This window comes from Zalophus californianus, chromosome 1, assembly GCF_009762305.2.
Source record: "Zalophus californianus isolate mZalCal1 chromosome 1, mZalCal1.pri.v2, whole genome shotgun sequence".
Taxonomy (NCBI): domain Eukaryota; kingdom Metazoa; phylum Chordata; class Mammalia; order Carnivora; family Otariidae; genus Zalophus; species Zalophus californianus.
In genome coordinates, this window is record NC_045595.1 from 17875453 (window position 1) to 17902575 (window position 27123).

Consider the following 27123-nt stretch of genomic DNA (forward strand, 5'->3'; position numbering starts at 1 on the left):
CCTGCTCCCGAAAGGAAGGTGGGGTGGGGGTGGGGAGAGTGAGATCTACTTAAATCCCCTGCAGCTGGGAAGCTGCCTCAGCCTGTGGGGGTTGAAACAAGGAAATTCATTGAATTGAATTCTTCATTAAACTCTCCCTTGGATGCTGCAAGTGTTCAACTAGACTTCAGAGTTCCAAAAACCTGCTACGGTCTCTGCTAGCTCAATAGTTATTTTGGTGGCAGGAAGGATTCCTGGAGAGCCCTACTCTGTCATCTTTTTTTGATGTCACACCCTGTTCTAAACTATTTATAAAAACGGTACTTTGTCAACCTAAAAGAAAAACCTGGTTTGATTAGAATTGTATCAATGCCAGTAATTTGGGGGAAAGTGTTTTTTTGGACAGTTGGCCAAGAATTTCCAATATCTATATCCTGGTTCTGTTTTAACCCTTTTTATCTCAAACTTCCTCCCTCCTCTTGCATTTTTCCATAACTAACAAGAGCTGAGGCTCTGTTTTCAACATTTTACTTGGAAAGCTCTGCTACTTAATGTCCAAGTTCATCGCTTACAAGTTCTGCTTCCCACCCAACTCCTGGACACAATTCCACTAAGCTCTCTACAGCTACATAGCATCCTACTTCCTCCTGGTCTCCAAGAATATGTTCCTCGTTTCCTTCTGAGTCCTCACAGGCAGCATTTTTTTTTTTTTTTTTTTTTTGGCAGCATTTTTAAAGTCAAGATTTCTGCTAACAGTTGAAGGCAGTTTGGGCTTTTTCCATTATGTTCTTTGACATTCTTCCAGCTTTTGCTCACTGCTCAATTCCAAAGCCATTTCCACATTTTTAGAATTTGTTACAGTAGTACTTTGCTCTTGATACCAACATTGGTATTAGCTTTCTATTGTGGTCATAACAAATTACTTGGAACTCAATGACTCAGAGCACAAATTTATTACCTCACCATTTTGTAGGCTCAAAGTCCAACCTGGATCTCATTGAGCTAAAATCAAGGCATCAGCAGGGCTGTGTTTCCTGGAGGTTCTAGGAGAGAATTTGTGTCCTTGATCGTTTGGGTTGTTGGCAGAATTTAGATCCGAGTGGTTGTAGGTCTGAGGTTCCTGTTTTTCTTGTTGGCTATATCCAGAGGGTCATTCCCAGCTTCCAGAGGTCACCTGAATTCCTCAGATTTTTGGATGGTGGAGGGGACCTTCCAAAGGAAGGGATCTTCAAAGCCAGAAACAGAGGATCAAGTACCTCTCACAATTTAAATCTGACCGACTCATCTGCCCTCTTCATCACTTTTAAGGGCTCACGTGATTACATTAGGCCCAGCAAAATAATCCAGAATAATCTCTCTTCCTTAAGGTCTTTAACCTTAATTCCATCCACCAAGTTCTTTTTGCCATGTACTGTAACATATCCACAGATTCCATGGCCATCTTGAGGGGCCATTATTTTGTCCACAACACCCTCACTAAGAAGTACCAACCCCTTTGCCTCGCCAGCCTGCTCCTTCTTACTCCTCAGAGTTCCTTTTGCACTGGAATTCTGACCATCTTCTAGTTCCTGGACAAGGCCAAGGTCCATCCCCACCCTCTCCACTAGGCTTATCATTCTGACTGGAGCACTGCCCCCTACTCTAGTCACCTCACTCTTTCTTCAGGTGCCCACAGTCAGTCCATGTCTGCTCCACTCTGACTAGGCCAGCATACCCCTCTGCAGAGGAATTGCTTTTTTTTAGTTGGTTTCACCACCACCACTACTACCCTACCCTCCCATTTGTGAATGGGTAAGGGGGGAGCCCTTTCTGTTCTGTACCTCAATGGATCCTGGTATCCGCAATGGAACCTGCAAGCAGTGGGTGCTCACTGAACCTTGGAGAATGTAGAAGTGGGCCTCGCGAGAGGCTGATGAATCCTAAGCTTCAATGCCTTTCTCTTCCGGGTCTTGGGAAGACCCCCAGTAGTGTGTCCATAAGGGCAAGTCTTTTTTTTTTTTTTAAGATTTTATTTATTTATTTGAGACAGAGAGAGAGAGAGCACAAGCCGGAGGAGGGTCAGAGGGAGAGGGAGAAGCAGACCCTCTGCTGAGCAGGGAGCCCGATGTGGGGCTCGATCCCAGGACCCCGAGATCATGACCTGAGCCGAAGGCAAACACTTAACCAACTGAGCCACGCAGGCACCCCAAGTCTTTTTTTTTTTTTTTTACACTCGCAAAATGAAGATATTCTAACTGCATTCAGTTAGAACCTCTGTCCTTTCCCAGTCAACCCCTCCACACTACCTCTCCTCTTATAGGAGACATTGAAGAGGTTATAACAGTTTGGGGGTTCAGCCAAGAGGAAGGTGGGTTGGGAATTCTTCCAGGTCGGGTTCTCTGGAGAGCAGACTCCAAGAGTGAGATTAGGATGTTTACCAGGGAGTCAAGGTCGGTATCTGTGGGAGGGTGGGAAAAGGTTGGGCCAAGGGCAAAAACCAGCTGTGATGAGGCCCTTCTGCAGCTGAGGTAGGCATCTGCCGGCTGCCTTCTCGGTGGCTGGCAGTAGCAGGCTTCCCTGCAGGGGGACCTGGGTGGCACAGCTCCAAGTCTACCTCAGGGACACACTTGGTTTGGGTTTAGAGGGACCCAATGTGGTTTGCTCCACTCCTGTGTGTGGTTAACTTATTGTTCCTATCCTGGTACAGGAGTCCTCCAGGAACCTCCTGCCAGGTCAGAGCTCCTGGTCAGGACAGAAATACAGGATCGTATTGCATTTAGAACCTGCCCCCACAGTGCCCAGTGCTAGAAAAATTGTGGGCCATGGAAGGAAAACAAATTTTGAAATATCTGTGGAGCCACGAGCCCATCTTTGAGAAATTCTTCCAAATTCCACAGCTTCTATGTGAAGGCAAGCTGACAGTTTTCTGAATTTGAAAACCATCCAGACCATTGATGGGATATCATCAGTAACAGGTTAGGAGAGGAATCTCCTAAACTATCAAAAATTAAAACACAAATGTCAATCAACCATGTTAGAAGGAAGACTGAGGTATTTTTCAATTTTCTCTATAGAGTATGTCCCCCATATGACAAACCTGTCATCCTACATAGAGGTTGTCAGAGTCAGAAGCCAGGGGGTTCAGAAGAACACGCATGACAGAAACGTGTCAGGACATCACCACAAGCACATTATTGGTCTGGATTTTGCATTGTAGGGTCAACTCTTTAACATTTGTAATCTCTCGTTTCTTTCCTGATGTGAATGCATCTGTTTCTATTTTTGAATAGAACATTCTTTTTCTAAAACAGACCTTAAACTTGCATAGGCCTCAGTACTCGCTCAACCTGGGTTGTCTGCAGTAGAAGGAAGGGAAGAGGGGGTGAAGTTCAGCCCTCACTCCACTTCCAGAGGTCTTAGGGCAGGGGCCACTTAGATGCCAGAGCATGTTTGGGGCTGCCACAAAGATGAAGGAGGCCAGGGCTCACCCTCCACACCACCCCCCCGACCCCCTACATCACCAACTGGGAGCCCTCACTGACTCAGCCATTGTCACCTCCATGGACTACCCACATCTGCTCTGATGGTCAAGTCTTGTCCCACCACACTGGGGCCCCCGAGGAACAGGTACGTTTGGGGGTGAGACCTTAGGGAAGAGGGGTAGGGGCAAGGGAGCAGTGTGAGCAAGTCCCATCTGCCCACCCACCACTGGGCACGGAGGCCTCAAGTCTGCCGGCTACAGAGGAAGAAAGAGGACACAGGGTCCAGGCAGGCCTGGAGAAGACACACACACAGGCCTGAGCCTGGCCCAGAGTCTCGGGCCATCCCCACTCCGACTGGCCACCAGGCAGAGAGGCATATATTGGGTCACCCACTCTGGGCGGGAGTCCCCTTTATTTGGGTCTCCTGTTGGGCGGATATACGCTGCAGGTGGCCCTCAATATGGACCAGGAGGGAATCCAGCATGTGCAGGACACCAAGGAGCAGGGCGTGGTCTGAGATTGGGGTCCGCCATTTCCAGGGTCCAGGGAGGTTAGTGGTCACCTGTGGATGCTGAGGATAGGTCCGAGAGGCAGGAGTAAGAGCAGAGGGACGGAATGGGGGTGTGGTGAGGGGCAGCAAGGAGGCCAGGGAGAAGGGCACAGCAAGGGAGTTGGGGATGGAGGGTCACCGAGGGTCTGTTGTGGGCTAGGGTGGTCACGGGGGCCACGGGGCTGGATGAGGACTAGGGATAGTGAAAGGGTGGACAGATGGGGACAGAGTACTGGCCACAGGCAATGGTCAGGGGCTGATGGGTGGGGACAGATGTAGGAACACAGGGTGTGAGCAGCGGAGGAGGAGGCTGCGGCAGGCGGAGCAGTTCTACGCTCACCTCAGACTTAGAAGCCTGGGAGCGCCGCCGCTGCAGCACCGCTCGGCCCAACATCAGCATCATGGTCGTGGTGATCGTGACCCCGGCTACAGGGTAGATGCGGTTCATCCCCAGGCCCATCCAGTGGCCAGGACAGCCCAGGCTGCCCCCACAACCTTCCAGGCTGTTGGGCTGGCAGCCCCAGGGCTGTAGGTCCAGCCCCACCTGGTACCACAGGGGCCGAGACCAGGCGTGGGAGGGAGCTGGCAGGGCCAGCAGGGGCAGCAGGAGCAGGAAGGACGGTGCGAGCAGCATGGTGGCACCAAATGCCCGGATAGAACCCGGGTGCCTGGCAACGGGCAAACACCCCTCCCCCAGCGGCAGGCAGCAGGTTCCAGCTGGGTCCATGGCCTTTCATGAGGGGCAGCCTGGCCAGAAAACACAGCAGGGTGGGGAAGCCCCCAGGGCCGAGGGGGATGGCAGGCTTGAGGCCTGGGTGCCAATCTCCTAGCCAGTCCAAGACTGAAGGAATACCTTCCCCCTACCTCCTCCTCCTCCCATAACATTCAATCCCTAAAATTTTAACACCTCACAGCTCCTAAGGCTGTTGTCCAGCATAGAGTCGCTTGCTGGTCCCCAAAACCCAGCCTACCCCAGTCCAAATTACGGCAGGGTGAACCCTCACAAGTGTGGGGCCCCCAAGCGCTCTGAATAAAGCCTAAAGGCTCGCCCTGGCCCAGGAGGTCCTGCGTGCCGTGGCCTCCCTTTGGCCTCGTGCACGCCTGCCTGGTGTTCCCGAACACAACTGCTGTTTCCTACGGCAGGACACAGTCCTCCGCTCTGCTTCTCACGGCTTGTGTGACCTGCTCCCTTAGCTTCTCTCCCATGCCCCTGTTGGGCAACGCAGTCCCTCCTCTCGTGTGACCCCGTTTTGTTTTCTTCAAAGCAGTTCTAATGATCTGCAATTTCTTATCTGAGGTCTGGCCTCCGCTCCGGCACATAAGCTTCACTCACCCACTATTTCCCAAGCACACCACACACCAGGCACTGTTTCTGATGCAGGGACATGGCGTGTCAGAGTAGATTAAAAAGCCCTGACTTCCTGGGCTGTGGTTGGGGGGGGAGGGGTGGGGCCGATGATTCATGAACACAGAGCAGGATGCCGCCGCCAAACACGATAAACACTGAGCTGGACAAGGGGCACCTCGGTGACTTGAAGGGCAGGACAGCCTCTGTCCACTTGCCCAGCACAGAGGGGGGCACCTGGTCTGTACCTGGTGGACGGCAGAGCTCATGTGTTCCGAGCAGGTAACAGGAGCCCGGCATTGTGTTTTTTTTTTAATATTTTATTTATTTATTTATTTGAGAGAAAGAATGAGAGAGAGAGAGAGAGAGAGAGAGAGGGAGCATGAGAGGGGGGAGGGTCAGAGGGAGAAGCAGACTCCCTGCTGAGCAGGGAGCCCGATCCGGGACTCGATCCCGGGACTCTAGGATCATGACCTGAGCCGAAGGCAGCCGCTTCACCGACTGAGCCACCCAGGTGCCCTGAGCCTGGCATTGTTATAAGCATTCCTTGGCACTGCCTCGTTTAATACTCACGGAGCAACCCACGAAGTGGGTAAGGTTGCCATTCCCACTGTACTGCCGAGGAGACCCAGAAAGATTCTAGCCCCCCACCCCCACTCACTCAGAGCATCAGCTGGCCTGAAGGAAGGCCTACTGCTGCCCACTGGGCAACACACCCAGATGCTGACCTTTTAAGGTAGAAATCAAGCATATGCTTCTTGGCAGTGACCTGCACAGCCCAAGTGACCTAATGATATGAACAGGCTTTTTCCCAAGCAAGTCAACCCTAGGCATTCTTACTTCTCTTCTCGACACAGACCAGCAGCGCCTGTGAACACCATGCTCCCCCATCTGGTTGCTCAGGTGTTTACTCTATACCCTCCAGGGGCTGCACTCACTGGGACCATTCCTGAGAAGCAGGTCTGATTCCACGGTCTTCCAGCTGAAGACACAGGCGTCGAGGGTTACGCGTGGCTGGGGAGCTTGAACCTGGGGTGCCCCCACCCCGGCCTGGGCCCCATAACTCTCCCGCTGGCTCTCTATTCACTCACCGGACTCTGCCCCCCTCAAATCTTCCGCCACAGCTTCTGACTTCAGCCCCCCACTTTGGGGCATAAGAAGAGTCAGGAGTCAGGGCTGTGGATCACTGCCCACCCCACCAAACCCACGCCAAGGCACAGCAAGCCTGGTGGCAGGCAAACAGGTCTTTATTTCTGGGGCTAAAAACATGCATCTTCCCCCAACCCAGCCAATCTGTCTCCAGTGTTCCATCCCAGGCCCAGGCCTATAGCACTGAACTTGGGAGACCCAGGACATCCATCCCTGAGTTATGTGTGTGTATGTGTGTGTGTGTATGGAGGGGACTCCTGGGTGACATCTGGAGGCAGCCCAGGGGCCGGGAGTTTCTCACAAGGGCCTGGTCACAACCTGCAGAGGTGAGCAGTCTCAGGCAGGGCGGCGGCATGGTCAGAGTTTGGTCATCTGAGTAGGCAGAGGAGGGGAGGCTCCAGTTAGTTTCCAAAAACACATATCAACCCTTTCCCCCCGGACAGCAACCCCTGCTCCTGGGAGCAGCTTTAGCTGAAGGTGGGAAGGGAAGGCAGTGGGTCCGCTGGGGCAGAGCCATTCAGGAAGGGTGGACTTTCTGGAGGTAGGGGTCAGGACAGGGACAAGCAGTAGACAAACAAAAAGAGCTCTGTGAGCCAGAGGCCAGCTCACCAAAACAGGGCTGGCGGGGTCGGACCTCGGGTGTTGGAGAGCAAAGAGGACAGCATCGTGGACAGAGGCAAAGAGATGCTGCTTAGTGATCGAAGCATCGAAGAAGTGCCCGGCCTCAAGCTGGGCGACCACAGGAGCTGTGGGCAAGGAATGGGTCTCCCCTGGCTCGCAGAACCACCAGGAACCCCAACCCCCAACCTCAGTCACCAGAACACCCTGACCCATTTCGCGCATGACCTCTACCCCCTGAGGTGACAGCAAAACCTCCAGTCTCTCCTGACCCTTGACCCCTGCCTCCCAAGACACCTCTGACCTCCGGTCCCAGAGAAAGACTTTTCCTTGTGCTGCTTGGCAGAGACTCCTTGGCTGAAAGAGCCCCACTCCCCTCCCAGACCACTCATGCTGTGCCCCCCAACGCACTGTGGCAGGCGGCCATATAGACCTCCACCTCGATCTCTCGGAAGTCACGGAAAATCTGCAACAGAAAAGGGGGCCAGGCTCAGAGGGAGGCTCAAGGGCTCTGAGGAAGGACTCAGGCAGGTTGTGGGGGAGGGAGTTTTGAGAGGGAGCTCAGAGGGGCTCTTGGGTCTAGTTATGGGGTGAGGAGCCTTAGGGGGACTTGTCCTCTCCCAGGGCTCTTCTCAGGGGTGCCCCAGCCCCTTACGTTCTTCAGGTTCTTGATGCACACAGTGTCCACGAAGGAGAGGGCGCCCAGGTCCAGGACAAGGCTGTGGAAGTGTGGCTGAGGCAGGCCCAGGGCCTTCAGTGTGGACCCATTTGGGGCCTTAGCGTCTTCCTGACCGCCGGCTGCTGTATCCTCTAGCTCATTCCCTGTGCTCGCCTGCTGGGAAAAAGGTGTCCAGGAGGGGTGATGGCAAAGAACACACACGGACAGGCAAGGGCCGCACCGGGTCAGATGTGGGAGCATGCATGCAAACACCCGCATACATCGGACATGCAGGGGACACATGAAAACCCGGACATGGAGGAGCCTCTTGCACGTAAAGACGGGAGAGACACATGGGGGTGCACAGGAGAGGAAGCCCAGACTCAGGGAGCACACAGAGATGTGCGTGTACTGCTCTGTTATCTCCCGGGCTCAGGCCTAGGGGCGCTTAAGAAGGTGGGGTGCTGGGTGATGGCGTCCCATCCTCAGCCAGCCAGGGTGGGGCGGGTAGGGGGCCCAGGGACACGTGAGCACACACAGACAGCTTGGCGCCCTGCCTGGGTCTCTAGTTGAGCTTGGCGTCCCTTTTGATCCCATATTTTCCCCCATACCCCCAATCCCTTCTCTCTACCCATGAATCTTGTGGACTCTACAAATTCAACGTCTTTGGATGGCAGGCCAGAGAGCCACAGCAGAACCTATGGCGGATCACTAGGCCTCTCTCCAGAGGGCATCGGATCCATCACCCCCCCACCCCCCACCCCCCACCGCTGGCACGACCAGCTCGAACCCACGGCTTTCCTTGCAGGACATGCATGGACCACTCACATCTCTGCAGCTCATGGCTGCCCCCTCTCCCACCTCCAGCCTCACCCTGGTCTTGGCGGCCTCCACGTTGTTGCTCTCCATGTCTCTGACGCTGGTGTTGACTTCGATGGAAACAGATGTGCCCTCGGAGGCAGTAGTCTAGGCCGGGAGAGAAGGGGGACAAGACAGAGCTCTCCCAGCTGTCATAGGACAGCCAACCAGGCAAGTCGGGTATCACCCCCAGGCTTTGGGCAGCTAGGCAGGCCAGGAAGTAAAGCTTAGGACCCAGGGCTGCCAGGCTGGAGGTGGTGGGGTTTTCACCAGCTCCAGGAGCAGCCAAAAATGGAAGAGGACCATGGTGGTCCATGCTGTCACTGGCTTGGGGGGAGGTGGGAGAAAAACGAAACTCTGCCCAGAGCGCTGACCTGCCGGGAGAGCAAAGCAGGGGCCCAGCAGGGTCGGGGGCGGGGGGCGGGCATCAGGGAGGAAGGAGGGACGAGTGAGGCCAAGAACTCAGGCCAGGAGAAAGAGCATGTGGGTTCAGCAGCAGGACAGGGGGCAGGAATCCCTGGCTTGAAGGGGCCCCTGCCTGTTTCTGGAGACTCTTCTGCAGTCGCTTCAGCTTTAGCTCCTGCTTCCTGAGCCGCTTCTTCTTCTGGGAGATGAGGTGGTCAACGTCCACACCGCACTGGAGGCAAATGTCAGGGAAGGGGATGTGGACGCTCTGGGGAGGTGAGGGAGCCTCTGACACTCACCCCGGGGACCCCCGGACTCACCCTCTGCTTCAGCGCATCGCTGTAGAGCTCAGCATTAGCGAAGAACATGGTGGCTGAGGAGCGGAAGACCTTCACACCTGGGACCTCCCTGGCCTGGGGATGGGTCAGGTTGGGGTGGCTGAGCCCTCCACTCTCCTGGTTGTATTGTGTTCTCCTGCTTTCCTCCCCCTGTGTGGCCCAGGGCCCCCCATCACCAAGCCTCTGCTCGCCGGCCAGCATGGGCCCAGCCTGCGCCCCTGTCCTCCCGAGACCTTGGGCCACAAGCTTGGTCATATCACCCCAACTCCTCATCCCCCCAACCTTGCCACCCAGGCCCTCAGTCAGGCCTGTCAAAGCTTCCTCCAGGGCATCCTGCACCCTCCCTCCCCACCTCCCCTCCCTTCTGCCAATACCCAGGCCAGGGTATTAGGCCTCCTCGTGGGCCTCCACCCCCCACCCTGTGGTCTGTTTCCTGCACAGAGAGACCCTCCCCAGCTCCCACTCCGTCCGCGGCACAGACCAGGAAGTGTGGCGCTGCTCAGCACTTGGGTCTGCACCATGTGCCCCCCACCTCCCTCTCCATCCGGCTGAGCTGCTCCCCTCCCGTCCTCCCCTTACTCTGCCTGATTATACTGTACTCAGACGCCAAGGCTCCACGTCAGCAGGAACGGGCTTGTTTTATTCCAGAACCCCACTATTAGGCATGAAGCTTTTCAGGAGGTAAATGAACCATTGAGATGTGGGAACTCCACTGATCAGATCAGGAAACAGCCTCCCCTACATCCTCGTGCCCCGGGCTCCTGCCCCACCAGCATTCCTGCACCAAGGCTGCTCGGCAGGATAAGGCTTGTGCTGCTGGCTCCAAGACAGACCCCTCTCCAGGCTCCTCAGTCCCTCTCTGTCCACTGCTCCTCTGTCCTTTCGTAGCTTTTGAGTCCCAGACCCACATTCCTCCCTTGAAGTTCCCAGGACCAAAGCACCCTCAGCCCCCAGGGTCTTCGCTGGGTGTAGAAGGGACTAACAAACGCCCATCCCGCCCCTGTCCCACCCCACCAGGCCTTCCTCCTGCCCAGCCCCTGCCACCCACCTCTGAGTACTCGACCACATCTTGGTAAATGTCCGTGTCTGGCACCTGCCCCAAGACAGAGTAGCGGGGCCTGTGAAGGAGAGTGTGTGAGGAGGGGGTAGTGAGGGGGTACCAGGGAGCCTAGGGTTACCCCCGAGATGTGGGAAAGCTGGAGGGAGCCAGTGTGGCCCTCACCCCCTCACCAGCTGGGATGGGGGCACCAAAAGGGGAGACTCACAGCTGCGTGCGGACCACCACGAGCAGCAGGGAGAAGACGACTGAGACTGCCAGGCCGATGTCCAGGTTCAGCAGGATGGTGGCCACAAAGGTCACCAGCCAGATGAGCTAAAAGTGGAAGGGCAACGTGGCTAGGGGAGTGGGAGAAAAATGACACTCCGCCCAGAGTGCTGACCTGCCAGGGGAGCAGAGCAGGGGCCCTGGGGGCATCAGGGAGAAAGGAGGGATGAGCGAGACTAAGAACTCAGGAGCCCGGGAGGTCAGGAGAAAGGCCGTGGGGGTTCAGCAGCAAGACGGGGGGCAGCAGGACAGGGGCCCCCCAGGCCCACCCTTGGGCTCCCAGGCCTCTCACCAGATCCATTCGATTCGACTTCCAGAGGGAACGTATGTCGGCGAACTGCTTCAACATGCCCTTCAAGTTCACGATAATGGCAGCTGCCAGGACTGCCTGGGTGAGGGGAGGGCACGTCAGCAGGGGCTGCTGCCAGGTGCCCAGATGCTGACAAGCCTGACCACCGGGGCAGGAGCCAGACTGATGCTGGCATCACCCCGCATGACGCTAGTGGCCACCCTGAGCCAAACAACTTGGATCTGACTCTGAAGGGTTCTAATCCCTGACCCTTGACTCCAAATCTCACCCTAAAGAGCTCAACCTTCAAAAACAGTTCATGCGTGACCTTGTATTCCTGCCCCTCACCTAGGACCTGACTGACCTGAGCCTCTGGCCTGGCCAAGTCCCTCAAGCCTGGCTGGGTGGATGTGGCCACTCACCTTGGGCAGGTCTCTGAAGAGCTCCCCAAGTTTGACGATAATAATGAGGATGAAGAGGGAGGAGACAGCTCCGGCCACCTGTGGGGGGTGGGGAAAGAGGGGTGGAGGGAAGAGCGGGGTGGAGGGAGGAGCGGGGTGGAGGGAGGAGCGGGGTGGAGGGAGGAGCGGGGTGGAGGGAGGAGCGGGGTGGAGGGAGGAGCGGAGGGGGATGGCCCAGCCAAAGCAGTGTGTGAGTGTGAGTGTGTGTGTGTGTGTGTGTGTGTGTGTGTGCGTGCGTGCGGATGCACACCCACGCCCAAAGCCCACCTGTGTGTTGCCCCCGGCACTCTCCTGTACCAGACTGCGGGACATGGAGCAGCTCACGGGGAAGCACTGGAAGATGCCCCCAATGAGGTTACTGAGGCCGAGAGCCACCAGCTCCTGGTGGAGAAAAAGTGCAGGTATGTAGTGCCTGGTGCCTGGGCCACTATGCCCAGGCCTAGGTGTCCCCAACCTCCATCCACACTCACCAGCCCCCAGACTTGGCTGCTGCTGTCCCAAATGCCTTGCTCTCCCACCCTCAGTCCGCTGCATGCCCCAGCACATCTGTTTGCTGTTTCCCTATGTCCCACCCGACACTCCACACACACACACCCCCCGCCCCCAGGCCCTGGGGGTCTCTGTATACCCAGCTACCCCCGTATCCCACCCCCAGACCTGGTTGCTGTCCACCCGGTAGCCGTGCCTCAGGGCGAAGATCTTCCCCAGTGAGATGGCAATGGCAAAACCAACCACAGCGATGGTGAAGGCATAACCCACCAGGCTGGCGAAGAGCTGGGGGCTGGGGGCCGCTGGGGGCACCAGCCTGTGAGGGGCATCTGTGAGGCCAAAGGAGGGAGCTGGCCCTGGCCCCCCAGCCCTCCCTGACCAGACAGGCGCCAGAGCTCACCCTGCAGGGATGTCGCCCACGACATCCACCCCAAATCTGGCCTTTAGGCCCACACCGTAGGAGATGCCTGTGGCCCCGATGAGCTGGGGAGAGAGGACAGAGTCAGGGGAGCAGTGCTGGCATCATCAAGGGGCTGGAGAAACCACTGTGGGGGTGAAGAGGGTGGCCTGAAGCAAAGCCTTCGGGGGGGTGGGGAGAAGTGGGCAACAAGGTAAAATACACCACCCTTTGGGGAAAGTGGAGATGCTATCAGGGTCTGGAAGGCACCAACATGGGACCTTCCTGCTGTGGTCACACCCCCTCCCCAAGGAACTCTCCCTGGTGCCCACTCCAGCTGGTCTTTAAATCCTGGGGGGTGCCCGCCGGCAGGGATGTACCCTTCCCTGCCCTCCCCCCCCCCCGGCCCCGCAGATTCCGAACCGTTAGCAGCTCCCCAGGGATCGGCATGGGCAGATATCGGCGCAGCTTGTCATTGAGCAGTTTCACCAGCACCAGCACCACCCCTGCCACCAACGCAGTGACCATGGTGCCCACCGTGTTCATCACACTCCAGGGCAGCTTCGAGCAGACCTCCAGCACTGTCTGAGGGGAGGCAGGGTCACGGGCAGCACTCAAGGTTGTGGGGCGCACCCCGCCCGTCCCTCCTCCCGCCCTCACTCACATAGATGAGGGACAGCGGCCCCGAGTGGCTGCTCAGCTGGAGGCCAAACACATACTTGAGCTGCGAGACGAAGACCTGCACAGACGCGGCCGTGGTATAGGCGCGGACCAGGGGCTCTGACAAGTAGGTGACCACAAAGCCGAAGCGGACCAGGCCCAGTCCCACCTGTGGGGTGGCCAGGGGCAGTCAGGGGACACGAGGGTCAGGGTCGTCAGGGTGGCTAGAGCAGAGCCCGGCGCGGGTGGAATCCAAGGGGCATGAGGGAGCAGCCAGGGGGAGGAGGAGGGCGGTGATGGGCAGACACTCGGGGGAACTGGCAGCGGCGGGGTGGGGGGCACATCCTCCTGCCTGCTCCGCACCTGGAAGAGGCCGACCAGGACGCTGAGCGTGGAGGCCAGCTGCACCCGCACACCATCTCTGGCCACCTCGTCGACGGTGGAGTTCACACCCTGCAGGAAGTTCTCATCCGGGGCCAGGGATTCTGTCACACTGCCCACCATCACAGACATGACAGCAAAGGTACCTGCAGAGGTAGGTCAGGGCGGGTCTGCAGGGGAGAGGACACCACCCTACCCAGGAGCCCTGCCCTTAAGGGGAAGGGTCAGGAGATAGCTGGTTCTAGACAAGTATCTTCAGACTACATCAGGCATATAGAGGCAGTGCTGGTGGTCACGTGTGAACCCTGAACTCAGGGACTCTTGAGGGCGGCCGGAAATGCTGGCCCCGCCTCACCTACCCTGCCCACCCATGTCCATCGGCTGAGAATCACACCCCTTGTAGAAGGTGAGATGGGGCAAGGGGGCACGGCCTGCCCCAGGCTGGTCGGGACTCTGCCAAGTTCTGGGCCCTTCAAGTTGCCTCACCCACATCTTCCTGGAGCCAGGGCCTGGAGCTATCCTGAATCTCTGGCCCCACAGTCAGAGGCCTAGTCCTGCCTGGAAATGACCTTGGACCCAGCACCAATGCTGTCCCCTTCTCTAAGTTCCCTTGCCCTGCTCGGCCCTCCCTTGCCCTGTCCTCCATGGGGGAAGGGTTGTTCTTGTCCTCTTGCAAGACTGAGCCTGGCTCCACTCACCCACGGAGATGTGCCGGGAAGTGCCGAACAGGAAGTAGATAAAGACAGGATAGAAAGAGCTGTAGAGGCCAAACACGGGGGGCAGTCCAGCCAGGAGGGCATAGGCTAGGCCTGGAAGTAGAACGGTAGCAACGGAGGCTTGGAGGCCAGGGCCTTGGAAAGGATGAGGGAATCCCGACCCTAGGTCATGGGCCATAGTTCCAGGGGGCAGCGCTCATAGCTTCCGATTAGAGAGGGTGCACAAGACCACAGGGCTTCTGCGCTGGGGCCTTGAAGGATTGCAGATCACCCCCCAAGGACTGAGGGTACAGCCTCCGGGTCAGGTATGGCTCACCCTGTGGTAGCTGCATAATGGCCACACTCAGGCCAGCCAACAAGTCGCCCAGGAGCCAGTCACGCAAGCGATACCGGGGTAGCCAGGCCAAAACTGGGAGGTGCTGGAACAGAAGGGCTCGGGCCCGAGCACGGGAGCACCTGGGGACATAACGGTAGGCATTGGTCACAGGGTCTACCTAAGTCCTGCCAGCGCCCCCAGACCCCCACCCTCTGCCTTACTGAAACCAGGTTCGCCACTGGTGGGTCCTGGTTGCTGAGGTCCAGCACCCCAGCTCCTCCAACTGTTCCTGGTTCATCAGTGGCCGCTCCACATGGTAGTCTCGCTTCCTCAGCTCCATGGCCTGTGTCACAGGCAACAGTGCCTGTGTGTCCCTCTGTCTGGGGTGGCGAAATCAGAGTCACAGTGAGTGTACCCCTGGCCCAACCTCCCCCATGCTTCCACCTGGGATCAGAGTCACCCACTTGACTTTTCTAGGCCTTAAGATCTAGGTAGCTGAGAGCTGGACCCATGCCCAGCCAGGGGAAATCCCTGAACTTTGGCTGGGAAAAGACTCTCGCTGGGCCAAAGTCCCCTATGAAGAGATGGCAAGATGAATATAATCCATACCTCCAACCCAGGTATAGCTGCCCACCTGTTGAGTGTTCTATCAGTCCCCGTCCCAGGCTGACTGTCCACCCAGCCCCTCCCCTGGACAATCCCTGTCCCGTCTCTGAGTCCTCATCCGGCTGCCCCATGAGCTCAGTGCTGGATGGCTGAGAACTCGCACAAGGAAGGGACCCAGCAATCAGGGGTCCAGTCCTTCAGGCAGGTTCCTCTTTAGAGTGGCTCCCCTCTAAGGGAAGGAAAGTATTGGGGCTAAGATTGCCCCTGGGCCTCCAGCCTGGGGATCCAGGGTGTGGACAAACTCAGGCTTAATCTGGGAAAGCCAGGGAATGGCTCTCACCTGGAGAAAGGGGTCTCACCTGGAAAGGCAAGCTCCCACCTGAAGTGGGAAGATTTCCCCTCCAGAGCTCCTGCTACCAGGTGCTCTTTCTCCCAGAGGGAAAGCTCTCACCTGACAGGAAAGTTTGCACCAGCCAGGCAGGTTCTGTATTCAGAGAATCTCTTATCCACCCAGAGGCTCCCACCAAGAGGCTAACCGCCCCCCCCCCCCCGGCCCCGCGGGGGGGATTTAACCCCTTCCTCCCTTGCGGCCTGGAACTTTACAACTGGGACTAAGGATCAGGGCTCCCCGGGGAGGAGGGCGGGGAAGAGGGGACCTCCCTTGGGAATAGGTTATCTGCGGGGAGGGAGTTCTTATTCGAGGAAGCCCATACTGGGAGGGAAGCTTTGCCAGTGGGGAAAGTTTTCACCCGCCAGGAAAACCAGGGAAGTTCTCATCTGGAGGGTGCTCTCACCTAAGGGAAGATCTTACCTGGCTGGCGTAGGCTCCCACCTGAAATGGTTGAAAGCTCTCACCTGGGAATAGATCTCAGCGCAGGAGTCTTCCCTGAAGGGAAACTCTCCCCTGCTGGGAAAGTTTTCAGGAAAGTTCTGATCTGTGGGCTCTGACCTAGGGGTAGGATCTCCCGAGGGGTAGGAACTCGCCTGGGAAGAACCTCTAACCTGGATGTCCTGGTCAGAGAAGGGAGTGGAGTAGGTGCAAGGCAGATAGATCCTCAGAGACTCTTGGCACCGCGGTCTCACAGAGATCTTTGAGCCCCCTTGCCCCTCCTCCGTGAGTCACTCAGGTCTTGTTAAAGGTCTCCCCAACTCCCCAGGACGCGTGCTTGGAGGGCGGGGCCTAGATCCTTGGCCCCTTCGCCGGGGAGGGCACCTCGGTCCTTCCAGCCGGACCCCTCATTCCCGGTCAGTGGTACAGCTGGGTGGGCTCAGGCCACCGCTATGGACTCCTTGCGGCGACCTCCCGGCCCCAACGCACCCAGCGGCTCACCTCCTGGGCCGGGGCTCCTCCACACTCAGCCGCCTCCCGCGGCCCGAGGCTAGCCCGCGGGCGGCGCTCGAGTGGCTTCCCGCACAGCCCTCAGGGGCGGGGGTCGCGCGGGCTCCCGCCCCATCCCTCGCTTCAGCGGGCAACCGCCTGCAGAAAATCGGCAAAGCTGCAAACCAAGGCGTCGCAGGGGGAGGATGGCTGCTCCGGACTTAGCGGTACCCCTTCCGAGCTAACCCAAGCTGGCGCCTGCACCGGGGCCACGCGGCAGCTCGCGGACACGGACGCGGAGAACCGGAACCGTGCCCAGCACTCACCCCGAAGCTTCAGACAACCCCATGGCCAGTGGGCTGCCTGCCAGGTGGCGGCGGCGGCGGATAAAGCTCCTGCGGGAGGCCACTACCGTTCGGGAGGGGAGACAGGGACCTACGGCGGGCTCCAAGGGGCCAATCCCTGGACAGGACGGGGCAGGCTTGGACCAATCAGCGTGCTCGGGCGGGGCCTAAGGGACGCTCTTTAGGCGGGGCGAGCCCCCGGGGCGGAAGATTTAACCCCTTCCTCCCCTGCGGCCTGGAACTTGACAACTGGGACTAAGGATCCCCGCTCGGCTACGGCCGTGGCCGGGGTACCTGAGTACGACAGGGCGGATACCAAGTTCTGGCTTCTCTCGGAGGGTCCCCGCGGGATGGGGAGGGAAACCCCCCAAATGGGCTGCCTGGGGGCGCTGCTGGTAACCAGAGCCTTAGCTTTCCTTGGGGTATCCGGTCTATGGGGCCTCTTTTGCCTCCCACTAAGGGCGGCGCCTTCAGGCTTTCCCCTTAAGACCAGTGTCTGACACCGAAGGTGCTCAAGGCCTCCCTTCAACTCTGGACATCCAGACCTGAAATGAGGCTGCGAGGTTTCCCTCCCCTACAGGGCACAGCCTGGCATCTCGCCCAAAGGCTTCTGCCTGAGCAGGGAAGGAACACGATGTCCTGGCCAGCTGCAAGTCCGAGAGGCTAGTGGTCAGTGCTGTTAACGGGCTGAGGGGTTGGCAAGGGCAGTTCCTAAGGTTGGTTGGAGCCCTGGCCAGGGCAAATGCCAGGTTAGAGTTGCAGGCCCTGAAGACCAAGTCATCATGCTGACACCTTGAGGAGAGAAGGGATTTCCCTGGCGCCTTACTCCCAGGACCTGTGCTTATACTTCAGGCCCCAGATCACAAAGCACCAGGCCAGAACTCAGGGTGAAAGAGATGGGAACTTGGTCCAAATGTCAGATAAAATGGGCTAAAAATAGCTGAATATTGAGGGGGGAGGGGCAGTGCTCAGATTTCTCCCAAAAGTCAGCCTGGTCTGAATCATAACCACCCTCCTACCCTACCCACCCCACTCCCACTCCCAAACAGAAAGAGGCAATAACCGTTTTCTATAGAAGTTTATTCCCAAAACAGAGCGCGGCTTCACGGAACAATTTACACAGACAGGGAAAGGGGCCACTGGGCTGGAGCAGGGGACCCCCAGAGAGGGGCATCTATAGAACCTAGGACATAGCAAGGACACCCCCCTTCTCCCAGAGCAGGCCCCTCAACCCTTCAAGGGCTGGGGTCATTCTGGGTAAGGAGAGCTGGAGTCCTGGCTGGCAGGATTTGGCACCAGTCAGCAAAGTAGAATTTTTAATCTCCTTGGAAATTGCCTCCCAAGAGTTTGTGTGGGGAAGGGGGGTGTCTGCACAGACCCCCTACAACCCTGCACAACCCATTGTTCCTAGCCATAAGAGGATGCCTACTCTGGAGGCCTTCTGGGTCTGCTGTTCAGCAGGGGGCTCAGGACTGACCTTTGGCCTGGGAGAGTTAGGAGCTAGAAACCTCCCAAGATGGCCAGGTCCAGGGTCTTCCAGCCCCTCTCCTGCCTTCTCAATCTTTCACTTGTAAACAAAGGGGGGGGGGACCACTTTTTCAACTGTAAACAAAGTATAAAAGTTCAAGGTTTTAAGTTGTAAACACAGTTTTAGAATGTTTTAAATCTTGACCTGTAAACAAAGTAACAAAATCTAAAGTCCCCAGTTCTGGACGTCAGACAAAGTAATAAAAGAGGTTTGTGAACAGGGTCCTAACAGTCATTTCTCCCTTTAGAAGGGAATGAAATAGGATGGAACTAGTTACCGCAGCCCAGGTGCCCAGGGCCAGGGAGGGTCCTGTAAACATGGGAGGCAGTGGCACCTACATTCTGTGTCTTCAACTCTCTTACTTCTGCTCCCGCTTGCTCCCCTGCCTACCCCTAGGAAGAAATTCTAGCACAGGGCAGTGTCAGGGAATCAGATGGCACCACAGACAATGTTTGCTCTTAGCAGGGGCTGGCAAATGACCCCCTAGTCCACCCTCTGCAGGAATGTCTGCATAGAGGCCTGAGCCCCACCGCGTGGGAGAAAGGGAAGCCTTGCTCTGTAAACATGGCGTGCTGCTCCACCAGCGCCCCACAGCATCAGTCCTAGGACATAAGGCAGTAAGTGGCAGGGACTCCGCATAAGAAACACACACATCCACGGGGAGGGGCAGCATGAGCAAGCCCCGTGAGGAAGTCAGAGGACCCCTGTTTCCAAGACAACCCCCAGTCCCTGAAGTTTGGCCCTTGGGGCATCCGAGAAAGCACAAAGATCAATTCTGTACTTTGGGCCCTAACAATATTCAGATCAATGGGCAGGGGCTATTTGCCCCTCCTCTCTGAATCTACCCCAGGAAGATGAGAGGAAAGAGCATATCGTTTGCCAGGGACCCAAATGGGGCCAAACACTGCACCTCTTACCCTCTGTCCCCTTCCCCTTCCAGCCCAGCCTCAGAACCCCGGGAGACAGAAAAGCTGAAAAATAACATAAGCATATCTCTCTGGTTACAAAGGTACAAAACGTATAAAAGTCCTCCTTTCAGTTCCCTCCCCCTGCACCTGTTACGCACATGCTCACATGCTCACGGACAGAGCGAGGAGCCTCAGCACTGCAGCAACAGGAGAGCTGGGGGGTGGGTGGGAGGCTGCCTTGGGATCAGCCCCTGATTCCTGGAGTCTCTTCTGTTAGCTCAAATCCTCCACGGCCCTCAGCCGTTCCTAGTCTGGGAGTCTGCCCCTCAGGAGTGCCCCTCGCTTCTGGGAACTCTGCAGAGTTGAGTGCGGCAGTCAGAGGTTGTTGCTGAGAGAATTCAGTCAGGGGGCTCTCAGCTCCCCCACAGCCTGCGCCCCCACCATCTCCCCCCCCAACCCCATCACCTTTTCCTTTCAGTCCCCAGCCCCCTTACACCGCTTCCGGGGATCTCAGACCCCTTCACCCCTTCTGCACCCTGAGACTCATCAGCAAGGCCCCTTGGTCACCACCTGTCCTCTCTCTAGGCACTCAGCGAGCACCTGCTGTGTAGACACTACATTCATTAGCCCTTGACAGATTTCGCCTCAAAAAATCTCCACACCTCATCTGTTACTACAGACACATTTTACAAATATGGAAACAGAGACTCGGGGAGGTCAAGTGTGACTCCAGAGCCCGAACCCCTGCACCGTCCCCCAGGACCCCTCCCCCGCCCCACCAGCTAGACCCCAAGGCTAGGCTGCAGCTGGGCCCAGGCAATACTCATAGCTCTCCCTCGGCCCTGCGTCCAGCACCCTCCCAGAGTCCCCGGCACAAGGCCCTAAGTTCCCTGCCCCTTCCTTTCTCCTCCCCGGACTCTGCTTGGGTTCTACTGGTCTCCTGCCCCACTCCTGGCGTCCCTTTCCCCCAAAGACTCCTTTTAACCTGCAGACCTCCACAGAGCCTGACAGAGCCGTTCCTCCTTCTTGAAACTCGACTCTTCTCTTGGCTTCCAAAGCCTGGCAATCCCTGGTTCCTCCCCCACTCCCTCTCTGACTCCTGTGTATCCAGCTGCTTCCCAGGTAGTCTGCAGCTCCCTACGCTACACATGGCCCCTGAGATGCACCAGGTACCAGCTCAGTTCCTACGTGCTCCACCTCGCAGTGCCCACAGGCATGAGGAACTTAACAGTGACTAAATAAATAAGTCAGGGAAATGATTTACTTTCAAAGTTAGCTCTTCAGCCTGACATATGAGATGCCCATATCCTGGCACTACTTCTGGCCCCTCCTTATCCCTTACCACCTCCTAAGCAAAGCCTCCCAAGCCATGATTCCTCCTCTCTGCCCCCACCCCCCACCCCTTTCCAAACCACGTTACCTCCTCCTTCCGGGCCTTGGATCCTGCTCTCGCCCTCTCCACTAGCTCAAGCCCTTTGGAAGGCACGTATCTCTCTTCCCTAGCCCGGGAGGTGCAGGGGAGGGTGGCTGGCACCAATCAGACACCTGGCAAGTCCCTGCTAATCACACCACCATTCCCTGCCTGTGGGGCCCCCTCGGGTAGCCCACACTGCCAACCCACACCCCCATTCTGTGGCCAAACACAGGGCAGGATACACAGGAGGTTGCCTTAAGCTGATGCGGGTGTGGACAGGCGGCCAAACCCTGCTTACTCTGAGTCTGGAGACAGCTCCGAGATGCTGTGGGACGTGGCAGAGCGTGGTGTGGAGGGCCCAAGCGCAGAGGCTGTGGCAGAAGGCGTGGCAGTGGTGTGAGGGCCCGAGGGCGTGCTGGAGGACTGCACAGAGGAGGAGAGAGCTGAGGAGTTGAAGGAGGCCAGGATAGAAGAAAGAATGTCCAGCTGCTCTGTGGAGGGGCCATGGCTAGGGCCACTGGCTGGGTCCTCCCTAACTCTGAGCAGCTGTGGGGCTGGCCCGAGGCCTTCTCGTGAGGGGTGGCGGCTAGGCACGTGGTCCAGCTGCTCCCCTGAGTTCGATCTCCTGGACAGGGAATCCAGGGGCCGGGATGGCAAGAGGGGGTCCCTTGAGAGTTGCCGCTGGGGAGACAGGGGCAGAGGCGGGGGCTGTGGGTCAAGGTCCTGGGCACCATGGGGCAGGGGCAGTGTGTGCAACCACTCGCAGGGCGCCCCTAGGTCCAGAGCATCTCGTGACCCGAAGCGGCCGGCCCTGGTGCCAGGGTAGTCCCTGGGTGGCTGCCTCCGTGGGAGGGTACTGCCCCGATCCCTGGGCTCCAGGCGACCTGGCGCGGCGTCCAGGCGTTCCTGGGACCCCGGCCGACTCAGGGGATGTAGAATAGGGGCAGGGGCCTCCTCCAGTCGCTCACGGCTCAGTTGCCGCCGGAGGAGCAGGTCCAGCTGTTCTCGAGAAGAGTAGCGGCTGGCTGGCTGCGAAAGGCTGCCTGTGGCCCCTCCGGCATAGATGCGACCATAGGAGGCAGCTGGCACGGCACGGTGGCCCAAGGTGGCTGCACGGCGCCAGGACAGCTCAGGGGCACCTCGGGTCTGTGGCACCAGTGGGTACTGCAGTCGGTTCTTTAGGATGCCTGTGTGGGGAACACATGGGAGCTAGGCTCTGTATGGGGTGGGGGCAGGGGCAGACACTCCCTGGGTCTAGGGCGGTAGCTGCCCCTGCGATCCCTGTGACATGGGGCTGGCGGCAGAAACCCCTTGCGGAGGGGCAGAGGCAGCTCCTAGGGATTCCACACTGGCAGCAGGACGGGGCTCAGAGCTGGGAGGCAGTAATCCTCGGTCAGGACAGGGTCTGTCCCCATGGTGCAGGAGTAGGGGCAACTCCCCCTGCCCTTGAGATCAGAGGAGGGACAGCCCCAGGATTTGGCAATGCGGGCCAGGGTCAAAGGAGCAGGAATCCCCTGGGTTGGGATGAAAGCAGTCCCTGGGGTCCATGAAGTACAGGTCAAAGTCAGGGATCATACCTTTCCTCTGACGCTGGGCCCTGCCCAGGGAGGTTTCATCTCCACTGGTCAGGGCCAGATCTGGCTGGTTGTTGTTGGCTGCGTCCTTGCTGGTGTCCAGCCCCAGGCGCCTTTCGGAGCCCCAGGTCTGCAGAGCACAGGGAGTGGCCTCGCATTCTCCCAGGGCTGGCCAGTAGGATAGGAGGTCATTGCCATCCACATCTGTGGAGCCAGAGCAGCTTACAGGAGCCTCTGAGTTGACCCCACTGTTTCATGAGCCCTATGATCCAGACTCAGTGACTGCCCCCTCTCCCCCAAACCTGATCCTAATGACTCCTGAAACCCTGGCTGTTCTGACTGAAGCACAGGTAGGAATCAGCGGGTGGGTGTCTCTTAGAAATCAATGGAACCATGGAGAGGATTACTGGTGAGCCTGCCACCCTGGAGGTAGACAGATACTAGGGGTGGGGGAACTTGGTGGCTGAGGGGCCAAGAAGAACCCGGAAGAACTAACGAGGCTGAACCCTAACCCTCAGGGAAGAAAAGGGGCCGGAGGAGTGACATGTCACCCCGTAACATCCCTGACTTTGACCTTGCTGCCCAGGCTGTTCCCGGGCCTCCAGCCAGCAGAACCGCTAGGAGGCTGGATGGGGTGAGGTGTGTGGGCGCCCAGCGAGGACCCCACATTCCCAGTAGGTCAGTCCCAGGAATCCTCAGGGGATATCAGTGTCCCTAGGTCACACCCAGGTGGAATAGGGGGTGTCTCTTGGTCACCCATGGGGTCAGAATATCCCCTCACCTTTGGGGTGAGTGAGGAGCCTCTCACTCTGGGCTGCGCGGCGGAGTGGACGCTGGAAACGCCCCCGGGTCCGGCCATTGTCCTCGCTCTCTGAGGATGGGATGGACAGACTTCTCTCCTCCTCCAAGGACAGGTCACTGTCGGAGTCAGAGTCTGGGGCTGGAGTTGGGAAGGTCAGAAGAGGGAAGGCACATCAGTGGCTCAGGGAGCCACGGAACTTGGGGGTCAGCAAAGAGCCTGGAGCTGGAGGTCCTGGAGTGGCTACAGCAGGGAGCTGGGGCTGAGGACCTAGGTAGAGCCTGGAGTGGGGGTCAGTGCAGAATGGCAGGAGAACCAGGTGCCTCCTGGGGCAGAGACCTGGGGGGAGCTCGCCCCACCACAGTCAGCTGCTGCGCTGCTGCTCTCAAGAAAGAGAAATGGGGGAGAGATCCTCCGCCTCCTCCCACCCCCAGCCCAGGCACCTACCTCCACCAGCATCTCGATGGAACATGGCCACGTCCAGGTCAGTGGGGCCAGCGTGAGCCTGGAGGCTGTGGTCAGTGTGGTCAGCAGCTGAGCCATGTCGAACCAGGACATTGTCCCTGGAAATGCAGGAGCGCCCCAACCCCATCATCAAAGAGTGATGTAATGGGGTGCTTTGAGGCTGGGGTGTCTGTGAGCACCCAGGCCAACTGCTCTGGAATGGCTCTGAAGGCACCCCTGGGTGTGTGGCAAGAAGCATCTGGGCCCAGGTGCCAAGATGGGCAGAGCCACCATCCCCGGACCCGTGATGCCAACCTCTGGTCAAGTGGGACTGGTCTGAGCTGTATGTCCCCTTCCCCATCCCGAGACGGCTGCTCGGCTCACCTGAGGTAGCCACGGCCCCGCTGGCTGTCTTGGTCCTGGGTCCGGCCCGAGCGGGCACTGCTCACTGAGGAGACAGTGGAGGCACCCAGGGTGATGCGGATGAGGCCACTCTCTTCAAAGAGGGCGGTGTTGTTGTAAGCCCCGTGCCCCTGCAGGAAGTGGGCACAGACATGCGTGTGAGCCAGCTCCGCAGAGGCCTCTGGCCCCTGGCCTCCCAGGGCCCCCGCCCTGACCCCCCAGCCCCAAGGGCGCCTCACCGTGCCAGGCGCCGGCCTCGCTTCCTCGGGCGCTGCCTTCCTGCCCAGACAGGCCGGCGTCCAGGCCGCCCGAGCATCTGCATTCAGGACACAGAAGAGCAGCAGAACTACCAGGCCCTGTGCCCGCAAGGGTCAGTGTGGGGTCAACGAGGGGTTAGCGGAAGTCAGTGAGAGATCAGAAATGTGTCACAGGTCAGAGGAGGGCCACCAGGGGGGTGAGTCAGGGCTAGGAGAAGTCACTGTGGGTCAGCAAGGGGCGGGTCAGGTATTGCAAGTTCATGTGAGGGAGTGAGGAGCCTGGAGCCAACCCAGGAAGGGAGTCAGGGAGAGTGTTGGAGGCAGTGAGGGGTCAGAAGGGCACTAAGTCGGTGGAGGTCAGTGTGGACCAGCAAGGGGCCAGGAGCCGTAGTGCTGGGGAAGGTCAACCCAGGATGAGCAGCCCACCCGTCATCAGTCAGCCAGCAGGAGTCAGCCCTAGACCTGGGGGCGAGGGCCTGGGTTGGGGCCACTGGGCCGAAGCCCCACCTGGCCCAGGGCGGGGCGGGGTGCCAGCTACCTGGAGGCCGCAGAGCGTGGCGTGGAGGTAGTGGAAGGTCAGGACACTGTGGTTGACCGCCAGGAGGCCAAAGAGCCAGGAGGCACTGACCAGGAGAAGCAGCAGAAAACAGCTGCGAAGGCTCCTGCTGCAGGACACAGGAGGACACAGGGGACACGCAAGTGTCACGCGGGGCTCATGTATGGGACACGTAGGGGACAAAGAAGGACAGGAAATCACACAGGAACATGGTGGTCTCAGGAGGACACGAGGGGAGACGGGAGGTCACCGAACGAACCAGGAGGATACTTAGGGAGCCATGAGGGGATGCGGGGGTGGGGCTGTGAGAGAAATGTGGAAGACAGGGGGTAGGGGGCAAAGTGAGCCACCCAGGCCACGGGAGCCTCTGCAGAGACAGCAGGCAGAAGCACGTGTGGGGCCAGAGAGGGACCACAGGCCAGGGCAGGTAGGACTGCATCCCCGTACCCAGAATCTGGAGTCCAGCCTGCCCAGGAGAGGACTGCCGTTCCAAGAACCCCCCACTTTCCCCAGCCAGCCAACTCACAACATGGAGGTCTTCTTGGCCTCCCTCTGCCCCGTAGAGCAGGATGTGCGGGCAGCGAGGAGAAGCATGGTCCCGTTCATCTGGGCCCGCGGCCAGACATGTGGAGCAGGGGTGGGGCAGAGAGAGACAGAGACAGTGAGAGAAAGAGAGAGACAGGGACAAAGAGAGACCGAGACACACAGAGAGAGGCAGAACCAGGGAGAAACACACACGCGCACGGGTGCACACGCACACAGTCAGGAAATCAGAAACAGAGAGGCCCTTAGACACAGAGGAAGTCCCAGGTAGGGAACCAGGGAGGGACTGAGAAATGGAGAAGGAGGTTCACAGAGAGAGAGAGGCAGCTGAGTTTCTGACCCGATGCCGCCCATCTCTGTGCCAGGGGAGCGGAGAACAGAAGTTGGGGCGGAGCCCTGTAAGGCTGTGGGCTGCCGCCGGGCGTCCCTCCACAGACACCACCACGCCTGCCGCAGCGCGCACAGGCGACCTCAAGCACAGCACACTCACCATGATGACCAGGATGACAGGGCCTGCGAAGCTCCAGATGAGGGGCTCATGGATGGAGATCCAGCAGAAGTCAGGGTTCCCGTAGCCCTCGGGATCCAGGCCAACGGCAAGGCCTGTAGGACGGAAGGGGTGTGTTCTAGAACAGTTGCCCCTCTCGTGCCCGGGGGGAGGGGGGGGGGAAGCTGGGGGGGGGGGCGGGTGGGGATGGAGCAGGTTCCTCCCTGAGCACACGGGCATGGGGGACTGAGGTTAGGGTAATGATCAGGACGAGGGGCGGGCCGGGTGACAGGAGTCAGGGGTGCAGAGCCCTCACCCAGCAGCACAGCAGGGACTCCCCAGCCCAGGGCGTGGTAGAAGCGCATGGCGCCGCGGTCCACGTTGCGCGGTTCCACCTGCATGCGGTAGAGGTGTAGGCCCTGCACAAGGAGCCACGCGAAGGTGCTGAGGAAGAAGTAGTGCAGGAGGATGGCGACCGCAGTGCACACCAGCTGAAGGCAGGGGTAGGGGGCGTCAGCACCACTCCCGCCTCACCCCGCCTCTGACCCCTAACCCACAGCACCTTACCCCGGCATCCTGCCCCGAACCCAGGCCCCCACTGGAGCCTCCCTGACCTCTGACCCTGAGCTTTGGCTCCAGGACTTCGTGGGCCAGGGGAGGTCATGAAGACACAGGTCCCCTGGCCCTGACCCTGCACCTGGTTGTGGGTCCTGTGGATTCCCAGCAGGAAAAGTAGCTCCGCCAAGCCCAGGGCAGCCGCCACGTTGGCATGGATCCCACGCACGTTGGACTTGAGGCTGCGCAGGCTCAATAGGACAGCTGCGGTCAGAAGCAGTGCAGCCACGGACACTGCCATGACCACGTGCGTGAATACCGCCAGCAGCTCCAGGTCACCCTCCAGCCGCTGTGGGGACAGGGACAGTCGCTGGGGTGTTGGGCACCCCGGCCCTTTGGCCTGCCCACGTCCTCAGGACTCTGAACACAATCCCACCTCACGGGGGGAGGCATCCATAAGGACCCCAAAGGTGCCCGTCCGGCTGCAGCGACATCGGGCGTGAGACCCGTTCCTGTGCACCAGCTCGCAGTCCCGTGCTGTCCACATGCCGTGCTGGTCCGCCCTGCAGCCACAGGGCAGTTAGACCTACTATCCCCTCAGGGCGCTGTCCCCTGGCCAGGCGGGGCGGGGGGGGGGGCGGGGAGCTGTGACAGACAGTGGGGGTGGGGCTGAAGCTGGGGAGCAGCATTCTTCGTGGGCCTGGGTGCACAGGGACATTGGTGGGGGCCCCAGGGGCAGGCGGGGCACTGCAGGGGCCAATAGGGGACCAAGGGTTTCTGGAGCGGAGGTCCTCACGGGCCAGGTGGGTCCCACTGCACGCAGATCGCCTTGCTCCGATTCGCTGTCTGTAGCAGGCGGAACTCCAGGCTGATTGGGGACTCCAGGACACCCCTTAGGAAGTTGCGTCGGTGGAACACAGCCACACTGACCACCGGGGAGTTCATAACAGGGTTCTGGGGGAGCCTGAGGAGACACCCCACCTGAGCTCGGACA

General features: G+C 58.8%; 2 protein-coding genes across 13 annotated transcripts in view; both read right to left on the reverse strand.

Annotated features, from left to right (window-relative positions):
• Window positions 1-3825: 3825 nt before the first annotated feature.
• Window positions 3826-4717, reverse strand: TMEM89 (transmembrane protein 89). Its single transcript, XM_027587231.1, has 2 exons — window positions 4331-4717; window positions 3826-4011 (listed from the first exon to the last, which is right to left on the reverse strand). Exons 1-2 carry the CDS (start codon window positions 4715-4717, stop codon window positions 3826-3828), a joined length of 573 nt encoding a protein of 190 aa, XP_027443032.1.
• Window positions 4718-5759: 1042 nt separating this feature from the next.
• CELSR3 (cadherin EGF LAG seven-pass G-type receptor 3) overlaps window positions 5760-27123 on the reverse strand; it is a 37623-nt gene continuing 16259 nt past the window's right edge. Inside the window, exons 22-54 of one of the 12 annotated variants that reach the window (XM_027584969.2) lie at window positions 26926-27093; window positions 26566-26692; window positions 26272-26478; window positions 25891-26065; window positions 25578-25690; window positions 25071-25150; window positions 24527-24653; window positions 23971-24087; window positions 23714-23862; window positions 23333-23448; window positions 22868-23026; window positions 22090-22290; window positions 20811-21699; window positions 14616-14774; window positions 14395-14534; window positions 14061-14171; window positions 13345-13508; window positions 12986-13150; window positions 12745-12906; window positions 12325-12407; window positions 12093-12240; window positions 11703-11816; window positions 11397-11474; window positions 10978-11073; window positions 10627-10733; window positions 10410-10479; window positions 9344-9436; window positions 9157-9255; window positions 8634-8726; window positions 7758-7937; window positions 7514-7568; window positions 7094-7230; window positions 5760-6856 (exon numbers count right to left, since the gene is read on the reverse strand). In XM_027584969.2, the coding sequence (XP_027440770.1) occupies window positions 6842-6856; window positions 7094-7230; window positions 7514-7568; window positions 7758-7937; window positions 8634-8726; window positions 9157-9255; window positions 9344-9436; window positions 10410-10479; window positions 10627-10733; window positions 10978-11073; window positions 11397-11474; window positions 11703-11816; window positions 12093-12240; window positions 12325-12407; window positions 12745-12906; window positions 12986-13150; window positions 13345-13508; window positions 14061-14171; window positions 14395-14534; window positions 14616-14774; window positions 20811-21699; window positions 22090-22290; window positions 22868-23026; window positions 23333-23448; window positions 23714-23862; window positions 23971-24087; window positions 24527-24653; window positions 25071-25150; window positions 25578-25690; window positions 25891-26065; window positions 26272-26478; window positions 26566-26692; window positions 26926-27093 (4897 nt within the window). In that variant the 3' untranslated portion in view covers window positions 5760-6841. Of the gene's footprint in view, window positions 6857-7093; window positions 7231-7513; window positions 7569-7757; window positions 7938-8633; window positions 8727-9156; window positions 9256-9343; window positions 9437-10409; window positions 10480-10626; window positions 10734-10977; window positions 11074-11396; window positions 11475-11702; window positions 11817-12092; window positions 12241-12324; window positions 12408-12744; window positions 12907-12985; window positions 13151-13344; window positions 13509-14060; window positions 14172-14394; window positions 14535-14615; window positions 14775-15451; window positions 15787-15811; window positions 19453-20810; window positions 21700-22089; window positions 22291-22867; window positions 23027-23332; window positions 23449-23713; window positions 23863-23970; window positions 24088-24526; window positions 24654-25070; window positions 25151-25577; window positions 25691-25890; window positions 26066-26271; window positions 26479-26565; window positions 26693-26925; window positions 27094-27123 lie in introns of those variants that run through there. The other 11 variants (XM_027584966.2, XM_027584964.2, XM_027584967.2 and 8 more) reach the window with 11 other exon arrangements.